This window comes from Periplaneta americana, chromosome 7, assembly GCF_040183065.1.
Source record: "Periplaneta americana isolate PAMFEO1 chromosome 7, P.americana_PAMFEO1_priV1, whole genome shotgun sequence".
Lineage (NCBI taxonomy): Eukaryota > Metazoa > Arthropoda > Insecta > Blattodea > Blattidae > Periplaneta > Periplaneta americana.
The window spans coordinates 23,408,851-23,435,877 of record NC_091123.1 but is presented as its reverse complement, the minus strand read 5'-3'; the positions used below and the strand labels follow the sequence as shown (position 1 = coordinate 23,435,877).

Genomic DNA, 27,027 nt, shown 5'->3' with positions numbered 1-27,027 from the left:
ATTTAAGTTATTCTCTACATCTACTTATATAACCCCAGAACGTTTCACTTTCATATCATCAATATAGCATTAATATGTATAATTAATGAAAAAGTCACATCATGGCATTAACTACAATAATATTTCATTTCTAATGGTAATAATGTCATCAAATCACCTCAAGTTTTGTAGTTTTTAATATCCAATACACAGGTGTACCCAGAAAATTACACACCACAGAATCGAACCTGTAAATTATTTTTAGTAAGTTGAGTTTTTAATAACCAATTTAATTTGAGCTCTAAATATGTCAGCATTCTTGCAGATCATGGCCTTCGTGTAATATTGTTTACTGTAGTATGTGTTTTGTTTTATTCTGAAATGCAACCCGGCCGACTTGATGCTCGCTTCGCTTCTCCTTTACAAAAAAAAAACTAAAGGTATATCAAGTCGGCCGTGAATGCTATTAGCTAGTTCTCAAAACTGACGACAGATGGATTTTGGAAAATAGGAAAATTATGTTTAAAAATTGACATTTCACTGAAAACTACTATTTTTCCGAAAAACTTTGAGTTCCAAGCTTCAAAATGAGGGGTCATTTATTAAAATCCGTCCAGCCATTTTCCCGTAATTTCCATTACTAGTTCAAATTATATATATAGATATTGAGTGGGTCTTATTATTTTTAATTTTGCCGGATTCTGACGGATTTCCAGATGTTAGACTGACGGGAATGCAAGTTATGTGTTGGCAACACTGGGGCTGTGATCGGAAACGTGAACGCCAAAGTTGAAACTTGGCCAACTCTCCGTTCCCGATCCCGGGCTCCGGCAAGCTTTTCGTTAATTGTGAATGCTCACATTTAAATGTACATATTTTAACAATTTTACCGTTTTCATTTTCGGTCTGGTTCTCGTTTCCGGTTTATTGTGAACCAGCCTTAGGACCAATTGTATAAAACTCCCTGACTAAAGATCAACTTTGATCGAAGATCGAAAAGTGAACCGAGTTCAGACACTTCTTCTATTGTATAAAACTTTTCTGCGATCAAATTACCTTGGTTCAAATGCAATCTAAGTTCACGTGAAAAGGATTTGGCAACATCGCATAAACAGGTGAAATATGTGATGCGCAGACCATGTTATACAGGTTTGTTCAGTGTTGCCAATCTAGCTATTTTAATTCTTTTTCAACAACAATTTCTTTTAACTTTTATATTGCTTAAATAGGGATTTAGCGACCTTTTTAGCACCCCATAGTGACAAAATTTAATCTTTCTTTGTTGATAATGAGAAATCTAGCGACTTTACAACTACTTTTTGGCGACTTTCCGTACACTCTGTTGGAGACACTGTTTTTTTTTTTGTGTAATGTAAATAATGGCGGACAATAAGAAGAAGGTTGACTGTTCTCCAAATTGTTATCATGTTATGTGTTTGATACTGCTAAACATAATAAAGCTTTACAAAACGACAATTTTCGTTTAGTAATACAGTTAATTGAAAATTTATGAATGTACCTATCATATCCATTAATAATTAATGATTCTTATAAACATAATATAATTATAGGTTATGTTATTTGATACTGCTGAACACGACAGAGCCTTATAAAATATAAGATTGTTTGTGTATTAAGGCAAGAAATTGAAAGAAATATATGTAAATGTACCTATCATATCTATTAATATTAATAATAATGGATATTTTATTTGAACAATCTGTCACTCGTATATTTCAAACAGAAAAGAAATAACTGAACTTGGATCATCTAACTTAATCGGAGAAATTTCTTCAGTCAAAGTTGACTTTAGTTTGAGACAAATTAATCTCAGATTAGACTTTATACAACAAAAAATTTCAAGTTCAGCTAAAAGAAGGATCAATTTAACCTCTGATCTAAGATTAAATGGTTTATACAATCGGGCCTTACAGTTTTTAGATGAAGATGGCCGAAGTTGGCTGAACTCAATGCTGAATAAAACCAGGACATCATCACACAATGGTGAAGATGACTCTGGAAACAATAGTGATGATGCATAAAGAAGAAAAAGATATAAGAACAAGAAAACCATAAACTAAAAATGTAATGCTATTTTGTAGGCCTACTTGTGTATTTACTAAATAATTTTATTTAATATGTTATGGTAAATGTATATTTCATCTTGTTGAATTTATTTTATTTTACCTTTTTCAGACAAAATTATTAATAAAGTACGAGATGTCCCCATATATAATTAATTTTCATGTGAAGTTAGACACCTAGAACATCAGAATAATTAAAAACAGTACTAAAACATATTGTCGCCGGAAAAAGGTCGTATACAGAGTTCCATATTATATTTATTTGCTAATAGCAGAACATACTATTTGCTGTTATGTTTCAATAATCTTGTTTTAAATATCCTCGAAAGTATTTAACAGTAATGAAAAACTTTTTCCACGCAACTATGATGAACCTGGCAGCTTACAAATATTGAAATCAGTTTATATCAGAACTACATTTTGCTGTATACGCCCTTATTCGGGTGATGTCCTCAATTGTGAATGCTCACATTTAAATGTACAGAGGTGTGAAAATTATTAGAATAATCTTAATTTTAAAGGTTTTTTAATAGTTCCTTCACAGATATTCATTGAATTGATGAATATTGGTATATAATATTACTATACTGACGTAGGATATATTTATTACTAACAATGCCGGAAAGCATTGTTGTACATTGGTATTTTTCTTATTTTACAATTGTTATGAGAATTCAGAAATTATTATATTATGTTGGTGGAATTGGAAACATCAAAAATTAATTAAGAAATGCTTTAAAGAAATTGTTCTTTCTGTTGACATTGTTGTGAAGGTTCAAATGAACGTATACATCTGTTTTGTGCATATAATTTTTTATGTTTCCAATTCCGCCAACATAATATAATAATTTCTGAATTCCCATAACAATTGTAAAATAAGAAAAATACCAATGTACAACAATGCTTTCCGGCATTGTTAGTAGTAAATATATCCTACATCAGTATAGTAATATATACCAATATTCATCAATTCAATTAATATTTGTGAAGGAACTATTAAAAAAACATTTAAAATTAAGATTATTCTAATAATTTTCACACCTCTGTACATATTTTAACAATTTTACCGTTTTCGTTTTCGTTCCGATTCTCGTTTCCGGTTTATTGTGAACCAGCCTTAAGATGTGAACCGAGATTCCTATGCACACGTTTGAGAGGGCGATGCGCCTGCGCGTTGCTTCATATCGAGCGATTGCAGAGGACGTGGGGGCGATGGACCCTGCAGTTGTTATCGTTAGCAGCGCGTCCCCCCAGCGCTGTGAAACGTGACCTTTATGTAACTACAGAGCGGCGCGGCGCGGCGCGGCGCGGGAGCTCGCCTCAGTCTTGCAGCGCTGTTCGCGGCGTGAGGTTCGCTATGGAGTAGAGCGCGTCGCCATGGCCCGCGACAGAAGCGCCGACATGGCCTCCAGCCTGGACCTCTGCTTCGGATACGGCAACTCCCTGGCGCGGAGCGGGAAGCTGCGGGAAGCCCTGGACGTGTTCTCCCATTGCTGTCGTCTCCAGTGTGCCAGTGCCAGTGCTTACAGTGTGGTGACACAAGACAAATTCCGACAGTTATCCGCGGCACTCGTCGATGCCATAGTGGCTACCGCTGCGGCGCCGAGTTCGAGCCCTGCGAGAGGCTTCGTTTGCCCCATTTGCGAAGGTGTTCTCCTCCAGCCCGTGACCACGGTGTGCGGACATACCTTCTGCCGCAGATGTTTGTCGAGTGAGGCTTCTAGAAGCTGCAGGCAGTGCGGGCAGAAGCTGCCGGTAGAGGCCGTGTTAGAGACCAACGTGTTGATGAAGGGGCTCGCCGAAAAGTGGTGGCCCGAAGAGATCAGGGCGGCAAGGCTGAGGGACGAGGGCAACGAGTTGCTCCAGAAGGACGCGGCGGATGCGGCCCTGGCCAAGTACGGCGAGGCGGTGCAGATCGGTGAGTGCACTGACATCCAGCTCTCTGTCTCTCTTCTCCACTCGCTGTTTCTTTTTCTCTCTTTTAATTTTAGCGCGAACACGTGGGCTGTGCCATTGCCCCTCCTAGCGAAGTCAACGACGTGTTTGTTTGTTGAAAGGTTATACTCAAATTCGACATTGGCACGCCATGGTGTCTCTCAGATTTATTCTTTAAGAGATTGTGAGGTGATATAACACTGGAGTAGTTTACGGATTCCTTCCTTCTGTCTACTCCCAAAATTCATGCTTTTGTACACAAAATAAATGAAGTGCTCGAGAAAAATCCATTACAGGGCCACATGGCGCGCTCAAGTTTCACAAAACCTATTGGATGTATGACCCTAAATTCTGAATTAATACGCTATGAAACTGCTAAAGTTTATAGGTGATATCATTTACGTAATAATAATAATAATAATAATAATAATAATAATAATAATAATAATAATAATAATAATAATAATAATACATATTTTACGGTCATGAATTTAACAAGATTTTATGGGAGATTTGTAACTGAATTTTGAATTGAAACTTCCGGATATTTGCCAAAAATTGTAGCAGATATTTTTCTGTAATAATAATAATAATAATAATAATAATAATAATAATAATAATGGGTCACCGGTGTAGCTCAGTCGGTTAAGACGCTTGCCTACCGATCCGGAGTTTCGCTCGGGCGCGGGTTCGATTCCCGCTTGGGCTGATTACCTGGTTGGGTTTTTTTCGAGGTTTTTCCCAACCGTAAGGCAAATGTCGGGTAATCTAACTCGAATCCTCGGCCTTATCTCGCCAAATATCATCTCGCTATCACCAATCCTATCGACGCTAATTAACCTCGTAGTTGATGCAGCGTCGTTAAATAACCCAGTAAAAACATAATGTGATAATAACGTGATAATAATAATGATAATGTGGTAGGCGTGTCTACAGTTGATAGTGCTTTGTGAGAAATTTTATGATGTCTATTTTCTGCCACAAATTTTGCAAGATATTTAGCAAGTCTGTGATAAAATTCAGAATTGCCATGACATAACCATCCTCACTAAAATTGTATATCACCTTCTTTTCATACACAATGGCATAAAAATAGGGAAAACTAGCGCACATATAGTTGTGGCGATTTCGGAAGTGAAAATAGCTGAATCTAAAAGGGATTTTTTTTTTTTTTGTGAAGATGCATTTGATCGTTTATGCAAGGCATAACAAAAGCCTGAACTAACCGAGCCTAACCTGTCACAGATTCGTATCTGCAAGGTGTATAAGCGGAGTACGAAGGGAATTACCTCAGCGCTAGTTTAGCCAAAAACAGAAATAGTAATAGGCCTAGTATTAAACCCATTTTAATGCTACTTAATTCAAGGATTTCGCGGCTTTTTAACTTCCCAAAACAACACGAGCCCTTCGCGCTTAAGCAGCATTGCCTAGTTGTAATGTTAAGACTTAAACGCTGTTAATTAAATGATATTACATGCTCCCAGACAAAATATTGTAGCCACAAAGATGAGACGTGTTTAATAAGTCACGTGAAAAACATTGTAGTAGTAGTAGTAGTAATAATAATAATAATAATAATAATAATAATAATAATAATAATAATAATAATAATAATATAACACTATTGGTGAAAAGCTAACTCTATAGCCTTCGCTTCTGCCCCAAATTTAAAAGATTTTATAGTGCTAAGTGTCCATATTCTGAATTCACAATCAGTCGCAACGGCAATTATGGAGAAACGTGTAAAAGGATGAGTAAGTAGCCTGTTTATAACTTCCCTGACTTTTTTTTTTAGTATCGTGTGACTATAATTTTCAGAACGGCCCCGAGGTTCACTCAGCCTCCTATAAAATTGAGTACCGGGTCTTTTCCGGGGGTAAAAGGTGGTCAGAGCGTGGTGCCGACCACACCACCTCATTCTAGTGCCGAGGTTATGGAAAGCATGGGGCTGTATCTCCATGCCCCCCAAGTGCCTTCATGGCATATTACGGGGATACCTTTTTTATCGTGTGACTATATTGATTTCATTTTAATATTTAGGAAATCTACAAGCATTTATTATTCACCAGTACCAGCTTGTCAGAGTGTAGAACCATTAAAGGCCAATGTTTGAGTGGTATAGTATCACTTAACAGGCGTTGTTATCTTGTCAAAACAGAAACTACAGCGTAATTTCTTGGTGTTAGGTGTATACATTTTATTTATCTAAATTGCATAGCTTTTAAGCCTAAGTGCTATGTTCTGAAGTAACATTTGGGACCAAGAACTGACTTAGGCCTACTGTTAACCCTTAAATTGACAAAGTATCCTATGGGATACAACAGGAGAGAGAGAAGAATCCAAAAAGGATAGCTGCCCTTGAAAAAGGGGTACCGAGCGGTAACAACACCTAAATTAATTGTAGAGCAACAATATTCTATTTTAAATTTAAATTTTATTTTTATTTTATTTTAATTTAATTTATTTTTGGGGGGCAGCTATCCTCGACATGAATAATTTATTTTTCATATATAGAGCTGTACAGATGGTTATTTACAATTAACAAGGAATGTCTTAAAACATTAATGGCTATATTTTGAAGTTCCAAAAGATCGATATGGAAACGATGAAAGAAATTGATACAAAATCTTGATATAGTGCCCCTTGCACCAAAGAGCAAGCTATAATTTTAATACAACAATAGAAAAAATTGGTAGGAAAATTAAAATTTCACAATACTATAATATTGTACAACATATAAACTATGGACATTGCGATAGTTGTTTTCTTTACGGTCCGACAAGATTTAATAAACTAGTGAGAGAAATGAAATTTTGCCAAGTTAAGGGTTAAGCCAATTCTTTTTTGCATCACTATCTGATGTATTAATGGATCATGTTGGTGAACTATGATTTTTTGATGGGTGATAATACTGAGACATTTGCTTAAAAATGATAAAATGAAATAAGAGCATCTCGATTGCACATCATTTGTATTTGAAGTACATTTGGTACACTCCGCTGATTTTCATGTCAGTGACGGGTGTGGCATGTGTGTATATTCTGTGTACCGTTACTGAAGATCGTTTCCGTGTAATGAACTGCGGTCATGAAATGTTAGGACTGTGTTTCAATTGCAATACTGTGAGATAAATCTCTAAACAACCGTTTACTGAAGTCGGGTGTTCAAACTCTCTCACCCGACACCCAACATTTTGGTTATAAAATAATCATAATAATCAATTATTGTTTAAACACTGTTACAGTCTTTTTACTATAATAAATCTACAACTACACAATCTACTGATATTATACTTGATGGACGAGAAATTGACTGATTTCTAAATTTGTCACCTGACAACCAACACTGACGGACGTGAAAATGCGAACTATCTGAATGTGAAATTGGAACTGGGCCCTAGTGCAAAATCTGTACCCAAACGTCTACGGAAATCCGTTTCTACTGCTTTCCCGGAAATTACTTTATCAAGTCTAGAGAGACTCGAAGACTACTTGCACAAAACTTCGAGTAAAGATTGACCCTCGTGAACATCCATTGCATTCATTCATTCATTCATCCATTCATTCATTCATTCATTCATTCATTCATTCATTCATTAATAGTTTTCTGCCTAAGAACAGGTCTTTCACTGCAAAACCCTGGACTCTCCTATCCTTTCTGTTTTGCTTCTTCTTCTTAGTCTTCGCATATGATCCATATATCTTAATGTTGTCTATCATCTGATATTTTCTTCTGCTCCGAATTTCTTTCTCGTTCACCATTCCTTCCAGTGCATCCGTCAGTAGACAGTTTCCTCTCAGCCAGTGACCCAGGCAATTTATTTTTCCCTTCCTGATTAGTTTCAGCATCATTCTTTCTTAACTCACTCTTTCTAGCACAGCTTCATTTCTTATTCTGTCTGTCCAATTCACACGCTCCATTCTTCTCCTTATCTACGTTTCAAATGCTTCTAGTCGCTTTTCTTCACTTCGTCGTAATGTTCATGTTTCTGCCCCATACAGTGCCACACTCCACATGAAGCATTTCACTAGTCTCTTCCTTAGTTCTTTTTTCCAGAGGTTTGCAGAAGATGCTCCTTTTTCTATTAAAAGCTTCCTTTGCCATTGTTATCCTCCTTTTCACTTCCTGGCAGCAGCTCATGTTACTACTTATAGTAGGCTACATCCCAAATATTTGAAACTGTCCACTAGTTCAACTGCCTCATTTCGAATTCGCACGTTTACCTTCCTTATGTTTCTTCCGATAACCATGGTCTTCCTCTTATTTGCATTATCTTCACCCTATACTGCTCACAGCTGCATTCATGATCTGATATTTTAAATTAATGATTTCATATGAGCTTTGTTATCGTATGATGTTTTAGAAATAAATATTAAAAAAGAGAAAGCTAGACTCTGACTAGACAGTTATATGAAGTATTTTATATTACAGGTTATGTGCATTTTTTGAATTTATATGGCTAAATGTTACTAAATATGCTAGAGTTAGCTATAAACTATCTAAGTTGAGCCAGTGGCGTATACTGGTTAAAGGGTTTGGGCTACCGCTGACCCTATTATTACACAAAATATATCTAACAATTACTTTAATTTTAATTACTATGGTAAAACTAATAATACAAAATTATTACATTATGTTATATTATAAACTTTTTCTTTTGTAATTTCCTTGGGCTACCGCCGGTAGCCCGCAAAATACGCCCCTGTTCGAACCCAAGTACACTGGATTCTACATATCTGAGATGCTGTGTAGGGCGCTCATGAAGTTAGTGGAAAAATGATGGTGTGAAAAAAAAAATAGAAAAAAATTATCATCATTCGTTGTGATATCACAGAACCTGCCAAAACTAGAACCACGGTTGTCCTTTAATATTTCAAAATTCATTTTGTTTGCATTTTCGTAATACTGCCAGATGATGCACGAGTGGAATTATCAAGTGGAATTCCTGTCATCTCTTTTTTTAACCGTTTCAAATGCGTTTCTCTTGGGTGGCAAGCTAAAATTTCCCGCACAGCTGCACTAATTCTGTCTCTTCGTTACCTGGAAGTCGGTGACATCACTTTTCATACTTGGAAATGATTAACTGATGCAGTTGTTCCCGACCTTCGTTAGGAACACGTACCTCTGACAGCAATGTTTCTTTCACACCCGCCTCTTTCAGACTTGTAATTGGCAGCTCACAAGATGTATGCGTGAAAATGTGGGCAAGAACTTTGTATTGCCTTCGGAAAGGTGTGAACAAATTTACGTTATCTACATAGGGACAGTTAAGGCTGGTTCACAATAAACCGGAAACGAGAATCGGAACGAAAACGAAAAGGGTAAAATTTTAAAATATGTACATTTAAATGTGAGCATTCACAATTAACGAAAAGCTTGCCGGAGCCCGGGATCGGGAACGGAGAGTTGGCCAAGTTTCAACTTTGGCGTTCACGTTTCCGATCACAGCCCACTAGATTCATTCTATTGCCATCTAAAATCTATTTTGTCGTCGTATATTTTGTAGCAAGAAGACCGTGACATAACCTATGCATTATTTTGTTCTGTGCTGTGCATCATGGAGCAAGTTTTATTTGATGAGATTCTAATATGGGCATATTTATAGTACCGTACCTAATGAAATGTTTCAGTTGAAATTTCGAAGTTGGTTAACCTGTGTTTATGTTGGCTGCCTTGTACTCATGAGAGAACGCCATTGGTCAATTATACACAAATAACATCAGAATGCGTAATATCGACTTTACATATCGTTATTGACATGCATAGTCGTCTACGTTCTCGGTTTATTGTGAATCAAAAATTTTCATATTCACGTCCTCTGCTTCTCGTTTTCATTCTGGTTCTCGTTCCCGTTTTATTGTGAACCAGCCTTTAGAAGGTGCGCGGCACGTCGCGGTTATGGTGTAACCACAGTCTAGTCTATACAGTCGCGAAGCTCAATACGTAGTAAATATGCAAACATTAGATAGTTGCTCGCCACTAGGATCGCTAATATCGCCTCATTACAGGCAATGCAAAATAGTACCGTCACAGTCTAATGTTTCTAGCACCCTCAAAACTCAATCTTCGTGACTGTATATACTAGACTGTGGTGTAACGCTGCAAAGCCGGAAGGCTCCCGCTTGGATCATGAATCTTCTTCATTGATTGAATGCTTCTGGCCGCACTATGGTCCTTGGGTTTACTCAGCCAATATAGCCACGAAGAAGATGACACGTATGAATTAACAGGCGTGAAAAGTATTATGATCAGACTTATGCAACAATAATTGCAGTTTTTCGTCTGGCACATATCGTCAAGTGAAGATATACTGCCTCATAATAGATGTACACCGACGTTTAAAGATATCTGATCCTACTAATCGATAGTGATCGATAATTTGTTGGTGTAAGTGTGGATTCTTTAGTTATTACTTCTATGAATAGATGGCGAAGATAATAGTCATTGTTGCCACTTTATAGAATTCAATATATATACCGGTACCCACTTTATAGAATTCAATTTTTCATCCCACTCTACTGATTGTAAAACAACACTGGGTTTAGCTGGAAACCGCTGATATTGTCAATTATGAGAATAATTAATGTTTAATCTACATAATCATTTTCCCTGACACTTTTTAACGGCCCCCAATAATGGTGCCACCTATTGAGAACTAGCGGAATTCTTTCAAATTTAGTCAATTTTTTATCCCGTGGTTGGAAAGTTCGCTTACATGATCATAAAATCGTAGATCGGATATCTTTGAACGCCAGTGTACAATACATATCAGCCAGGATCTCACTCAAACAGTGCTGTCAGGTTCAGTAAAGGAATTTTCCCTTCAAATATCTAAGAATTTCCCACCATAAAATATATAGAAACTTTTATCTCTAGATATTCTTAAATTCTTAAAAAAAGTTTTCGAAGGCAGAACTAAACAATTTCAGAGCTCTAAACATGTTGACCTACTGTTTCAGCTATAATAATAATAATAATAATAATAATAATAATAATAATAATAATAATAATAATATTAATAATAATAATTCAATTTATTCTCTATTAGATACATAACAATATAATAACTGGCCTAATATATTTATTTTATTAAGTTATTTTACGACGCTGTATCAACATCTAGGTTATTTAGCGTCTGAATGAAATGAAGGTGATAATGCCGGTGAAATGAGTCCGGGGTCCAGCACCGAAAATTACCCAGCATTTGCTCGTATTGGGTTGAGGAAAAACCCCGGTAAAACCTCAACCAGGTAACTTGCCCCGACCGGGATTCGAACCCGGGCCACCTGGTTTCGCGGCCAGACGCGCTGACCGTTACTCCACAGGTGTGGACGGCCTAATATAGCATTACATTCTTGAAAAATCATCAATTATATAAAAATGTTATTCTCTTGTAACATATTCTTCACGAGACATCTAGAATTATTGACATTAATTACAATTTTTAATTCTTCAGGAAATTTATTCTAAAGTTTCATATAAGGAAATATTTCTTTTTAAAGATTTCGAAAATTGACATGAAATTACCAAGTTTCGTGGACCTCTCTAAGTCTTAAATACAGAGTCAACATGTAAAGAACCGTACCAATTGAAGCCTGTGCTAAGTCACCCCGGAAATGCTACAAAATGTTCTCTCTGAGTGGAAAATCCGTCTAAAAATGTGCATCGTCGAAAATGGACAACATATTGAGCACATTTTGTAGAATTTTCTTTTTGTGTCATTGTGACAGTTATCATTTCATGAATCGAAAGCTATTAGAGATATCTCAAAAGAGATTGCACCATTGTTAATGCATTGAAACTGTCACAGATTAACCAAACAGTAAAGCAGGAAAAGTTAATTACCAGAATTGCATAAAAATATCTTTTCCAAAGCCTCCTTAGTATTGTACCATGTTACAAAATATCTGTAGATGCAGTAACTAATGTTTGTGTCATTATGACAGTTATCTTTAAATAACCTGAAAACGATTAGAGATATCCAAAACGGATTGCACCATTGTTTTTTTTTTCAGAAAATTTCACATGATTTTGAGTACCTTCATGACCCCCTTTATATTTAAAATTTTTAAGTTGCATAAAAATGGCGGCTTTTGAGATAGCTGAGGGTTAGAATCGAATGTGTCACTGGTAGAGCATTTGGTCTCACAAGTACTGGTAACACCTATATTAATCGAAAATCAAGCATATGGAACATATTGGTATTCAAATGGTTCCAGACTTTTGATTCATCTGTATTATATATTTTCACTCAACATATTTGATCCTGCTGGCCCTTCACATTCCTGATAAGTCTTAATATGGTCACATAAAAATGTAGCAATTATTCTTCTAGATACACGAGTCTGTCGTTGATTTAGTAACAGTTTATTAATGTTGTAATATTTATAATTTGTGTGGCGAAATTCCGTACTACTAAATATCACACTCCATAACCACGTAGCACAGCATAGTGAGGTGGCAAGAGCAATTTAAAAAAAATTGTCATATTGTGTTATTGATATTTTTAAAAAATGTGAAATGGTGGTAGGTAGGCTATACGTTTTTCCCGTGTTTCAATAAAAATTCCTTTAAATAAATATATAATATCAAAAATAAGATCAAAACAATAAATTCTAAACTCAACAAAGTAACAAGTAAGTGTTTACGATTAGAAGAAAAGACCCAAATACCACAAAAAAATATAATAGAAAAAAAGATAATTGTCATTAGTTTTAATAATTTAACAAAAATATTGGTCTTGTAAACCAAAAATAAGGAGCACCTTTTAAAACTTCAGAAAAAAGATAAAATCTTTTCATTAATTCCCAAAACTAACATTTTAAATAAACTACTTTCTGATATTAAAAATATTATAATTATAATATTAACTGCAAGAATTATTTTCACGCAAATAAGACATCCATTGGCAATAGGACTTATATTACTAATTCAAACAATTATTGTATGCATAATAAGAGGGTGAAAAGATGTTTTTGATAAACATGCGAGAACACTATTATTTGCCTAGTTCCTTTTAAAATCTTAACAAAGATTTAATACTATAAATAGAAATATTACTAATTTCATCATAATTACAAATAAATAACAATTTAATAAAAAATTCCAGTAAAACAATTAAATATTAATAAATCAAAATTCCAAAAAATAAAATTTTAACAAACTTAAAATGATAGTTATTATAAAACCAACATTACCTAACAAATAAAAAATTATAAAAATATGTCAACGAGCTTATCCCGAGTACGAATTTCCCGTTTTTCGGAGAAATTTCCCTGCACCTGACAACACTGCAATCAGAGCTGTATAATAATGTTATTTACTTTAATTGGTGATGGGCCGGAAGTCGAAAACTAGTGCCCACGTGCATCAACGTCGGTTAGTGTAACCATCGGTTAAAATTGTGACCTAATCCCCGATTAAGCATTTTTACGGTGGATCGACCTCGGTTACGACTTAAATAGGAAGTTAACCACAGTAATCTCTAACCGGCCAAATATGAGCGGTTAAAGGAGATAACCAGCGATTAGTAGAGCAAGTAAAGCAAAATGGCGGCCATAACCACAGGTGATTATTTCGAAGACGATTATTATTGTGCAGTACTTGAATTACTTGGATAGAGCATGAGCGTGAAGGTTCTTTAGTGGAAAGAGAGAATTCTTGCGAGCAATTAGGTGACAGAAAATTTCAGGAGGGATTTCGTTTATCAAAATCTACAAATGGATCAATTGAAATAACACAAGAACAATCATATTTCTCCTACGGATCGGCTGCTTATATTAAGATTCTATGTAACTATTATTTTCTGTATTTTAAGTATCTCTTTCTCTATGTCACTGGCTGAACAAAGAGAGGTTATGGATGGATCTTAGGATAATGCACAACTCCCTGGTGTAGTCCAAGATCGTACACACATTCCTACCAATTTTCTGCATCCTTTTCCTTTATGGATATTCCATCTTTTTTATATAATAGGCCTACATTTAAATCTAGTAATTAAGTCTATCGATACTTCAACCTAAGATTGGGATATAATCATTTTTGGATTCAATTTTCCATTTTGTACGATTTTAACCTAAAAGTACTGAAAAACAAGGAAATGGAACTCACAAATATAACAGCGCCCAAAGGCAAACAAATGCAACGCGAAAATGTAGGATACGTTCATTTCGATGTAGAACATAGTGAGCGCAGTCGTTTTTAGACGTTGACTATTATCTTTGCAGCGGTATGGATGCTTTCCTTTAGTCATTTTATAGAAACAATGTACCATCATAGACTTTACTCTGGTTAAATGAGGTGTCAGCTAGCCATGTTTAAGTAATCGGTGATTATGAATGGTGCACATAAATTACATTTTAACCACGGCTACTGTTTAACCGTCGTTTCGTAATCTATGATTACTGCGTTTTTAATCAATGTTGATGCACTTCGCCATAGATCTCTCTGCTAACCAACATTTAAATGTGATGTATTACGAACTCTTTAAATGAAGTTGTTTTAACCAAACATTTAGCAGCGCGTGTTAGGTCAGCTGATAAGTCTTAATATGGTCACATAAAATGTAACAGTTATTCTCCTAGATATATGAATCCGTCATTGATTTAGTAACAGTTTAGCCTACTAATCTCGTAATATTTATAATTTGTATGGCGAAATTCCGTACTACTAAAAATCACATTCCATAACCACCTAGCGTAGCATAGTGAGGTGGCAAAAGCAATTTAGAAAAATGTTTTCATATTGTGTTATTGATATTAAAAAAAAATTGTGAAATGGTGGTAGGTATACGCTTTTCCCATGTTTCAATAAAAATTCCCTTTTCCCTCTAGGAGTACGTATGAATTTCCCGTTTTTCAGAGAAATTTCCCTGCACCTGACAACACTGCAATCAGAGCTGTATAATAATGTTATTTACTTTAATTGGTGATGGGCCGGAAGCCGAAAACTAATCCCCATTTCAGTTTGGTTGATAGGCTTTCCCCTCTACTCACACTCTTTACCATCCGTGAAGGGGAAGATGCTACTGTCTATCTTACTAACGTTCGACTAATTGACTTCGAACATAGTGAAAATTCTTATTATTGAAAACGTTTACCGGTAATCTATATTTCGAAAATCTATACTAAGCGTTTGTATTTCATTTTATTGTTGTTTATATCAACTGGCACATTAAAAAGCTACCGACAGCAGAAGATAAATGTTTTCTTCGCTGCTAGTTGCTACTCTACAGCATAAACGACGGAACAATCTGCACTGTGTCACTCCCCCCTGACTTCATAATACAAACTAACATCCCTTTATTTAATTAATTATTAGTTGAAAATTTTGTAATAACGACACTAAAATATACTGAAACATGTAATTGTCAAATATCTATGTCACTGTATTTTATATCCAATTTATGTACTTTATTTAATATTTTATTTTCTTGTGTGTACAACTTGGGGGGGGGGGGTGCAGATATAAGAGGTGACAGCTACCGGTCTGTTATACTGACGGACTCAGGGCAAGTAGAAGGGGAAAGAAATGCCTTCGCATCCTCTCAACTTGTATGAAATGTCGTTTAGATCTCTCTGCTAACCAACATTTAAATATGATGTACAGGGACATCATTTTATTTTTACTTCAATTTTTATTGTACCTGAGTTTTTTAATGTACTTCACTCCCACCCCTTCTACTAATGAAGTTCCAACTCCACACAGAGCCAAGACAGCAGATAGTAAGCAGTACTGAGTTACTGAGTATAGTACGTTCCAGAAATATGTTCGCGTTTTCCAGTGACGAAAGAGTTTTCAATATTGAATCATATTTTCGCACAGGTACTGTCCGTCTGCCTACGTCGCATCCCGATTTCCCCCACCTGCTTCTGCTCGCCCCTCTGTAAAAGCTGGGCTGTCTTAGCTCTTTTCTGAAAACATTAATTTCTCTTAGGAATTGGGCGTTTACGTAATATTATACAGCTGTTTAATTTAACTTAAATAAAAGGGCCTCGTTAAATAATTAACTGTCACGTGATTTCCTCCCTTTCTACAATCATGCGGCATAACCACTTGGACGGACAGTAGATAGCATGTCTGAGTAATTTTATATTTTCGGGTCGGGCAGAAGTGAAGACTGAATTAACAGTACGTAGAGTAGGTATAGAATTATTTCAACATGAGTTACTAGTACGAAGGACGAAACTGGCAATTGGAATTAGATGCAATAGTCTATAGTGCGATAATATGCACAAAAGAACTGAAGCCTGTATCGAAATGAACGGCCACCATTTTCAAAATTGTGTTTAAATATTCATATTATGATTATTTTTCAATTTAACTTCTTTCTCTATATTGTACGCTAATGTGCTGTAGACAGTATAATATACACTGCATAATGAATACGTTCGCATGGATAACTCACTTCTTGAGTAAAAACACTTATTCTTCATACAGTACTGTACTTTGATTAAAGAAAAACCTAATGAAAATTATCAAACTCAAAATCGCGATATTTCCTAGTTTACGTAAATGGATGAACTACTTTTCTTCCTTCCTATACCTAGTAGAGTGATTTGTGTTTTACGCCAGTATCATCGAACTCCAGTCTTGGAGGGGGGAGCAAGCGGTGTTTCCGGTTCTCTAAAGGTATAGACAGGTTAATATTAAAAATGTTAGTAAAAATAAAATGATGTCCCTGTATTACGAAGTCTTTAAATGAAGTTGTTTTAACCAAACATTTAGCAGCGCGTGTTGCGTCAGCTGGGCCGCGGCTGCGCGCAGTTCAACGGACGAAAATATTTCTAGAATCATGAGTCGGTCACCCTTTGTTTACAATCTACATAAGGAGGCAGGGAAGAGCTTACATCAGGGAACAATAAACAGACTCTAGGCTCTTCCTCTTCCCTATTGTATTCATTTTAACTACAATTGTGGCAAAGCTATCTTCTTGTCATATTGTTAGTTACTTTTTTGTTGCCGTAGAGACTTCGAATAGCTTCGTCACCATCCTCTTATCTTGTCCTGTGATTAGAGGGTCAATTGAAAATCCGCGTCAACTTCAGTCTTCCTTCTCATATTTCTTTCACTGCCATATCCCACACTGCCTACGTATAGACTACAGGTTGAACCATAAGTACAGTAGAACCTCTATTATCCGTGGTAGTGAAGGGGGTGGAGTGAACGGTTAATAGAAAATCGGATAATCCGTTCCATAAAAAGTTTTCATAAACTAAGTACATAATATTTTCGTAATTTCCTCCATGGTCTTTTCTTTTAATACGCTAGGTAGTGGATCAGAAGTTCACTAATTTGTCTTCTTTTTACAATTCATGTTTGATTTTTCGATAAGTCGGTTATTAAAATATTATTTATTATACTTATGCCTGGTTTTAAACGACGGGTTTTTAATGGCCAAGAAAACATATGACGACTGTGGAAAGATATGAATAGTAGAGGTCTCATGTTGTGGATTTACAAATTTTATACAGTTTATATTTTGTTTTTCATTAGCCTAAATCTCTTACAGTTGTAATTCTTTTCTCGTATTGTGATGTGAGATGAACCACATTTTCTCTTTTCCCAACCCACTCAATTACTTGCACTTTTTTCTGTAGTGCAACATGTTTTCTTTTGACACTTATAGAAGACATTTTGCCTAGAAGATAAACAGTACGGCCACTCGAAGAGTAGGCCATAATGCATAAGGGTAAAGGTTTATAAAAATACTCTGCACAAAAAATTCGTACTAATATAATGTACAGTACTTCATTTTTTTCTGCGAGCGAGAAAGACAGACGGATAATCCAGCAATCGGTTAATAGGGTGACGGATAATCGGGGTTTTACTGTAATTATATTAATTTCAGGAGATTTTTCCTTCGAAATATTTCAAACAAAAACATTTTATGCAACTTTGCTCGTTTTTCCTTCCGTTTCGAGATAAAAATTGTTTTGTATGAAACGTACCATAGCGTGTTTTGGGAAAGCCATTGATTTAATTCCCAATCTGCTCAGTCAATTTAAGGGAGCAGTGTATTATGATAATAAATTATTGAAAGAATTTAGTTTGGTCTTTTAAATGTGCAGAAATTTGATCCGAACAAATGTAACTTTTCGTCCTGCAAATGAATTTTACTATGTTACATTTGTTCGGATCAAATTTCTTCACATTTAATCGACAAATCTAAGATTCTTTCATTAATTTATTATCTTAAATTGGCCGAACATATTGGGAATTAAATGAATGGCTTTCCCAAAACACGCTATGAAATGTTTCATATAAAACAATTTTTATCTCGGAAAAGAAGTAGAAACGAGCAAAAGTTTATTAAACTTTTTTGTTTGAAATATCTCAAAGAATAACACCCTGCAATTAATGGCAGTACTTATCGTTCACTCTGTATACTTCTTTTTAGTATCGAGTAGTTTTGTAATTTGAGAAAATAAAAAAATTAGAGTATTAGGCTATATACTGCATTATTCGTGTAAGTTCCAATGCAGATTGATATGAAGTCCTTTCTTTCACAGAGATTGTCAACTGTTTCTCGAAAAAATCGAAGTTATAATCTAGGGAATATTGTCCCCCTCTTGCATCTTGCTTCTCCTCTGCAGTAGTAATCCCAAATATTGTAGTCCCCCCCCCCCCCAATATTAACTCCAGAGGAAGCCTCGATGACTTTTTGACATGTTTACTTTCAGTATAAAATTTTCAGTATTCAGTAATAATTTAATATTTATCCATCTATGAGGGGCCCAATGAGAGAGGGTTTATTCACATGAAAAATAAATAATTATCCAAGATACTATAGTCGCGACGCTGTTATTCACGGCGTGACTCCTCCTCTTTGCTTACGTCTTAGGAAGTCAAGTCTCTATAAAGTCTAGGTAGGTAGTATCGTTCGCCATTTTTGTTCTTTCGTTGCCGAGCTACCAGACGAGGAATCTATTTTCCACACCGTTAAACATTATCATGTCGTAGCTCCTATGATAATAAATCAAACGCAATGTAATTCAGCAAATAATTGAGCGGCAAATAACGTCCTCGTGTGCTTTTTGCGAACGCCAACGAAAGAGCCAAAATGGCGGGCGATTATAAATTAAGTATTTATCCAGCCTTAGGAAATGCTTAACATCTTCATTAGCGAATCACAAGACGCACACGTTTAAATGTAGCCGACCTGCAACGTGATTGGCTGCCGGAAATTAGAGCGACGGGACTATACAAACAGATATACAAGACGTTCACATATTTAGTGACGATCCTTGGAATTTTTTATGTATTACCACAGTCTAGTATATACAGTCACGAAGCTCAATACGTAGGGAATATGCATCCATAGATAGTTGCTAACCACTAGGACCGCTACTATCGCCTCATTACAGACAATGCGAAATAGTATTGGCACAGTATATTGTTCCTAGTACCCTCAACAACTCAAGCTTCGTGATTGTATATACTAGACTGTGATATTACTATGTAAAACAACTTTCTGTACAAACTTAAAAAAATGACAGGTTTTAAATGCCGAAGCCTTGCATTTCCTTACTGAAGGAGAATAGTAATAATAATAATAATAATAATAATAATAATAATAATAATAATAATAACAGTACTTTATATTCATGTCTTCTTTTTTAGTTTTGTTCTCTCTATTAGAATGTCATATATTGTATGCCAGCTTCCTTGTAGTTGTAGCAGAGTTGTTTTGCTTATCGTAACGGAAACATTTACATACAGAGAACACTTCATACTAGTTTCTTTTCTAACAAAGAGATTACGTAAGACCGCCTGTCAGTGCATTATCAGTGCATTTAGTACCAACACGTGACTTATAATTGTCACGTTTCAGCTACTCTTTACAGTGTAATATAATATGTTGACGATTTAAACTTCCTGGCAGTACCTACCTTTGTTTGTTTCCTTCAACTCATAGTTAAAAATTACAGTTCTCGTTGCCACCATCTTCACATTCCTGTGTGGTAGGCTATACATACGATAGGCCTATTACTTTCCTGATCGAACGTTGTGACACTTATAATAAAATTAACAGTTATAGGCCTACATACTTCTTCAAAATTAACATATGTTTTTATACTCGTTCGAGAAAATATAACATTGAAAGTTCCCCCCCTCCCCACATCCGTGCCTATAACATGTACTTCGTACTAAATACTTCAAGATCTAGGTGAAGCAACTTCAACTATGGCTTTTAAGTTCTTTCGCGCCATTGCGTCTTCAGCAATTGTTTATCATGTTATTGACTGCAGGATAAACATTTGTAACAATCGCCATGAACTACTAAAACATTACGCATTTTAATTAAAAGTTAAAGACAGTTCAGTGTTGCCAACTGATGAGAAATTTCCTGATTTTTGGGGAATTTTGTTGATTTTGTGAAATAATACGGAGAATTAAAAATATAATTCTGTGTATTCTATTGTTAAGCAAAGTTATATAAGTAAAAATACACGGGAGGTTACTAATCGATAACAACGAAGGCTACGCCAGCCATGCAGGTATATTTGATATGCGTGTTTCCGGCCAGGAGCCGAAATGAACGGTCTGATTTTTTTATAGAGTTAAACAAAAGCGATTTTGTTGTCGAAAATAAGCGATGAATTACAGTTCACAAAGAGGAACCCGATTTTTTGGTAACAGCGATAAACTCGAAAACCATTTTTAACGGTATTCTGCCTTAAGACGCTTACATAGGCTATATTGTCATAATTAAGTGAAATAAAGCCGCAGAATATCGCGGAATTTGTTGGTTTGCGCGAAATATGTCGGTTGCCTAGAAAGAAGGCTCTTTATCACGAAAATTACTAAATAAAAAAGTGATTCAGCGCGGTTCTAGTCTTTATTTCTCTTTTTTGCCCCCCACCAACTAGATGAATTGTTTAAAACGTCCATCGCTGATCACATAAACAGATTGATCAGCCTAATGCACTTTCAAGACGACAACTTTGATTAATTTCATTATGCTGCCATCTAGCGACTGCAAAAGAAGTCACGTTATAACTTTGATGGATTTGCATGGAGTAATAGCTTGCGCCAATACTTCCATCTAGCGGTTATTACCAAAGAATTCATTTTCGACAGTGCAGATCCTAGGGGTTGTATGTTGCCATTTCATAACATGGGAATAGCTAATCTGATATATGTGATCAGGGCTTCCATTCAGAAATGCTTGTATGTTGCGGACAGCTAAGTAGTTAATTTTTATGCGACTTGATAGCATTCATATTTCTTGGCTGTATTTCTGTTTGACATTCTCGTTTTAAAACCTACATACAGCAAAATATGTACTTACCGACTGTCGCACAATCCTTTGTAGGCCTACTAGATGACCATTTTGTATGTAGAACGTGAACAGCGGCGCTGCGATCTTATGTTGTTACTCTGTGGGAAAGAGAAAGACATAGAATAAGAGAGCGATCGTACTGTACAGGTGACGTAACAGCGACGCGCTGCGTATTAGTACAAGCAACTGCCATTCCACAAAAAGAATAGTCGAGTAATGCTGAATCTATGCTAGGTGTGTGTTGTAGGTATATTATATTTTAATGTTGAGGACGTATTTATTATGTGTGTAAAATTTTAAACAAATAGGTATATTGAAAAAAAATTCGAAATGTAGTGAAATAGCTATATATTTCACGGAATACCCACCGAAATCGAAACATGTATGGTACCGAAATAAGACATTTTATTTCACCAAATATCATACCAGAAATTGAGTGTTGCTCCTCGCTTGATTCTTTGATACTGAATAAGAATCGAATCTGAGCAATAGTTTAGGATAAATGGTTGTACAGTAGTGGCAAAAAAAAAAAAAACCGGACCGACCCTTGTAGCTGATTTCAGAGCCTTGTTCACTCCAGAGCACGATAGACTGGTAACTAAGACTTTCGTGGTTCGAATCCTGCCTGGGAAGGAAACTTTTTTTTGTTCCTTATTCAAATTCATTCCCAATACTTTTCGATTGTTGGTAAAATTCATGTTCTGGGAATAATAAGTTAATTAAGTAATAAAATAACGCTCCAATCGAAAAGTATTGGAAATAAATTTGAATAAGAAACAAACAAAGTTTCCTTCTAAGGCAGGATTCGAACCACGAAAGTCTTAGCTACCAGTCTATCGTGCTCTGGAGTAAACAAGGCTCTGAAATTAGCTACAAGGGTCGGTACGGTTTTTTTTCCACTACTGTTCATAGGCTAATGGTATGCCCAAAACCACATTTTCGTTAGGGATGCTTTCCTTAATTTTAATTGTTTATTGTTGTTGTTTAGTCAACTGTCCGAAGACAAGTTTGAACTTCATAAGTAACACCAGTAAGGCATCACTCATGAGGCAACTAGGCCAGGAGATAATGGGGTAGGGTGGCCAGTTCCTTTCCCCTTCCAATGCATACATCGCCGATTAGCTACACATTCATTATTATCTTTTAAAATTCATTGTTAACTCTCTAGCATCATTACTTTCTGGTTGTGCTAACAATGTGATGAAACTTGTGTTCAAGGTTTCTGCTCACCTATAACCTTGTTTAATTGTATCTCATAGGCCTGTTTTGAAGATTGGTTAATAAAAGTAATAACCCTGCATACTAGCAATCGTACTCATATAGATAGGGGAAACTCGTCTAACTCCGCAGTAGTGCATATAAGATTTTACTGCGGCTTTACAATAGCGTGAACGTAAGTTTTGAGAGGCTGTCAACAGGAGGCATGTCCTCTGCAGTGCTATAGAAAAAAAAATCAAGGATATTGGTCGACACCCCAGTCGGTAATACAGTGAAACATCCAAAGTTGGCTGTTTTTCGTGTTTTGCTACACAGCTGTGAAGAAAGTGAGCATTGTTACATATAAATTGTTCCTTTTATGTTACTTTAATAATGTATTTCATAATTATTTACTACTGCGGAATTAGCCAAGTTCTATTGCGGATTTATCCGCACTGTTGCGGAATTACCCGAGTTCTTTTTCAACTGTAATGTATGTGTAACTAAATATATTTGCATTTTAATAGGTCCCTTTATCTCATTTGGTAATGAATGGTTTCGTCCATGTCTACATACCTTGATAATATTTTTCAATAAACATTTTGATAAAAATATTATAGATTTACTTCTTAATATTGCGGAATTAGCCGAGTCTCCCTTATATCTTTCTAGACTCGTAGACACCTAGGAAACTTTTCTTCTTGAAGGAAAATTCTCTGAGAGCCGAACTCGGGAATCGAAGCCGGCACCTCCAGGTATGGAAATCATGCTGACACCAGACTACGAAAGTACTCTTAGGGATACTGAAAACATATTTGCTGTTATCGACTTTAGCATCAGAATACTTTATCTTTTATATCTAAATACAGTAGTGAGAAAGCGAAAAGAGAGAAAGAAAGATAGGGAACGGGGGAAGGAAAGAGAAACTGTTCGGGTTGAGGAAGTAAGGAGATGGAAAGGGACACGGAGGGTGGAAGATAATGGATAAGACAAAGAATGTACACAGAGTGGCTGTGTGTTGCTTTTGCAAGGCAGAGTGTTGCTCTCCAGCTTAGCGATTGTTTGCTTTTGGGTGACCTCTGCTCTGAGCTGGCTGATAAGATATGTTGGTATGTGTAAGGTCATTAGTGTGTATATAAAAACTCAATCGAGTATGTTTGTATTTATATAATTAATAGCTGTTTTGCAACAGTAGTTCTTTCATTGGTTGTTTATTGTGGAATTATGGAGTGCAAAACATTAGACTGTGACAAATTTATGAGCGAGGAATGTTTATTCAGTTGCAGGTGTTCCAGATACAAAGAAATTTTACACATCCGTTACAGGCAGTTGTATCAAATATTTAACAATGTCAAGGCGTTTGTTTTTGTCCAGAATCCATTTGGAAATTCCAGAAAAGCAGCTATAGTAGATCTTAGAGCCTGTTTATTAATGTGTCCATTATTATTTCGTTGTCTTTTGTTAGTTTCTGAGAAAAGATATGTCGAGCAGCTATTATCAGACTCGCGTGCTTTTTTGATAATATCCTGTTTGTTTCGGACGTTTACCGTTATTCCAAGAGCCTTCAATTACTACCTGTACTGTATGTGCAAGGGACAAGCCGTATCGGAAGGAGGTCGCTACCGTAGATTTGTTGTTATCAGTTTGTGGTTAAATTACAGACGTACCAACTTTCACGCATAATTCGCGAGTCACCCTAATTAACTCACGACTTCCGCTCTCCCGCATTGGTACTGTTCTCCAAACAGAAGATCAGCCGTGAAAGGAATGTGCTTACTATTGCCTCATCTATTGGAACGAAGTAGATAAATAATATTACCGTTATAACGCCAGTTTAAAAACCATGCGCTCTCCTGCATATGTTATTTCCTGTATGAAGAGATTAAGGGTGCTATTCATAGACATTTCGCTAGCCCGCGCTACGAGCGTGCTAAACTAGCCCCGGCTATCGACTGATTACTTGTACAGGATTCAAATCATATCATATCGTTAACACTGGTTTATGAATACGAAAAACGTTAATTCGCTGATCATCCACCGGAAGCCCGCGAAGAATGTCTATGAATATGGCCCTAAAAGACCAGGAGATTAACAGTGATCTAATTTTGTAACTAGGGTAGTATCAATATGTCTGTATCAATGTTATGGTTTGTGCTGTGAGAGATAGCCAATAAAGATAAGAGTACCCACGTGTGTGACCTTATGACATCTTATGACATCAACATTCATTCACAGCATTACCCCCCCTTCGTCTCATCCGGTTGAGACTTTCTCGTGGTTGGATCACAGTACGATAATCTGAGGGATTTAGAAGTGATCGCATTACTTTCATGTTTAGGCTAATGTTGTTTTCTTCTCATTGCTCTTATTATTATTATTATTATTATTATTATTATTATTATTATTATTATTACTATTATTATTATTATTATTAAAAGGGATATTCGCTATTACATTTCCATCTTCCGCATTTCATCTCTCCTAGGTTGGCAGTCTGATGTTACATGCGCTCTGCGATTGTCAAGAATGACGTAAAACGTTAGTTCATTGTTTCGCCGACTTTTTACACATTCGCATACACATAAGCTACACTGCGTTTCTGTTGAAACAAATATATTAGGTAGTCCTGGGATCTTACATATAAAACACTGCTATACTATTCCACTACACTATCACTATTATAGCTCGCGCAAGAAACGATTACCGAAAACCAATGGTGGCGTTGTTGTCTGTTTTGACGTGTGTATGTAGGCACGCCGAGGGGGGGAGAGGTGTGAGCCGATGGAAGTACCGTCTCTTCCAAGAAGATGAAAAATGAGGACATCGCTGTGGAAATAAAGAACGTAGCAAGAGAAAAATTCGAAGCTAATTAAACGCGCAACATATGTTTACGAATGAAATAATAATACCGTGCGATACAAGACACGCATTCACATGCAATGGAACAAACTAAAGTCGTAATGTAATTATCATAACGCAAGACTGATTCTATCGATGTCATTTTTCTTCCGACTGTACTCTTGAATATCATTAAAGTTATCTCGTGACTTTTCCTCTCGCCCGCTCTTCCTTATCGCAGTGTTTGATTCGCATTCCTTCCGTCGGTAATCCGTACTTGCGAGACCTATAACACAAGATGCAGTCACACTAACTATTAACACTATACAGGATAGAGGTAATTATAACTGAGCAGATTTCAATAATTTATTTCTTGAATAGAGCACAACAAAAAAATTATTATACCATATTAGACACAAATTAATACTTTCCTCAAGAAATAGTTTTCTCCTACATATTGACACTGTTTTACTCGATAAGTACTACCCATATGATTCTGATTTTTACTTTTATCATTAGAGAAACTGATAAGGAATGCTTTATCCCTTTGCAGTTATTTAATAAAATGGACGGTTTTCTTGCAAATTAAAAATATTAACATGTATCGTTATTTCATGCCATTAGGAAATCTGACAACCCTACTGCAGTGATTAAGGGGCGGAATGCTGCTATTCAGATATCAGAGTTCGTGTGTGTGTATTCGTAGGTAAGCCGGCGATACTCTGTTGCCAAACTACGCAGACTTTCAGCCTAAATGTCGGTAATTCTCCAAAGAAACTACACCATTATAAGGCAACATTCGAGAGGTCCAGGATGCAATACGAGTACGAAATAGGATAAACTGACCAGTAATTCGTAGACCTCTTGAATGTGACGTTGATAATTAGTAACAAGTGAGGGGGGGTGGGTACAATAGTGCATTAGAATATACAAGTAGGCCCCAAGTATAAAATAATTTTGATGTTTAAAGTATTTGTGGCTGTAAGCTAAAACTATCTGTTAATTACCATATACATATCACATAAGCCAGTGAAGCAAAAGATAATTATATATTTTTTGGTGTAGGTTTTCTAGAAAAATATGAAAAAGTTAAGTTTGTTTATTGTGAATAAATCCTGGGATAGAAAATAACAAACGCATTCCGTTGCTTAGCGACTATATTTATCCATTTTCTAAGTTTGCATAGCATGTGAAACATTTCTTGCAAGCTTACTGTTAACATATTACACTGTTGGTTGTTGTTACACGTGTGAGTCTGTACAAACGTTGCGGAATAATTAAACATAGATAACCATGCTCGAGTCGCTCCCGTGCACGTGCCAAAGGAAAGTGAGTCTCGCGTCTGTATTAGGCCTAGTTGTCGTGCAGGTCCTAATTTGAATGGGAAATAACAGGCCAGAACCTTGTAACATATTCCTGCGGATTCTACAAATGAAACAAGAAATAATTCTTGTAATCAGGCCATTTTTACTTATGTAATAACGTTTTCTGACGTCATTGAATAATTAAAAAAAAATTCCAATACATACAGCACTTGCTGAAAATTTGCTCTACTTCCTAGCTAATTTACTGTATTGAAAATATTCTCACGGTTTCGAAATAGTGAAATCAATGTTCTGCAATGGATACGACTGAATGGAAGCAAGAACTGAATGGGCTTGAGTCGACTCTTTGTTGTTATTTTTGTTTATTATTATTATGCCTATTATT

General features: G+C 35.9%; 1 protein-coding gene across 1 annotated transcript in view; it reads left to right on the top strand.

Annotated features, from left to right (window-relative positions):
• Positions 1 to 3,339: 3,339 nt before the first annotated feature.
• LOC138702979 (LON peptidase N-terminal domain and RING finger protein 3) overlaps positions 3,340 to 27,027 on the top strand; it is a 150,976-nt gene continuing 127,288 nt past the window's right edge. Inside the window, exon 1 of the mRNA XM_069830428.1 lies at positions 3,340 to 3,981. Coding sequence (XP_069686529.1) covers positions 3,441 to 3,981 — 541 coding nt within the window. The 5' untranslated portion in view covers positions 3,340 to 3,440. The remainder of the gene's footprint in view (positions 3,982 to 27,027) is intronic.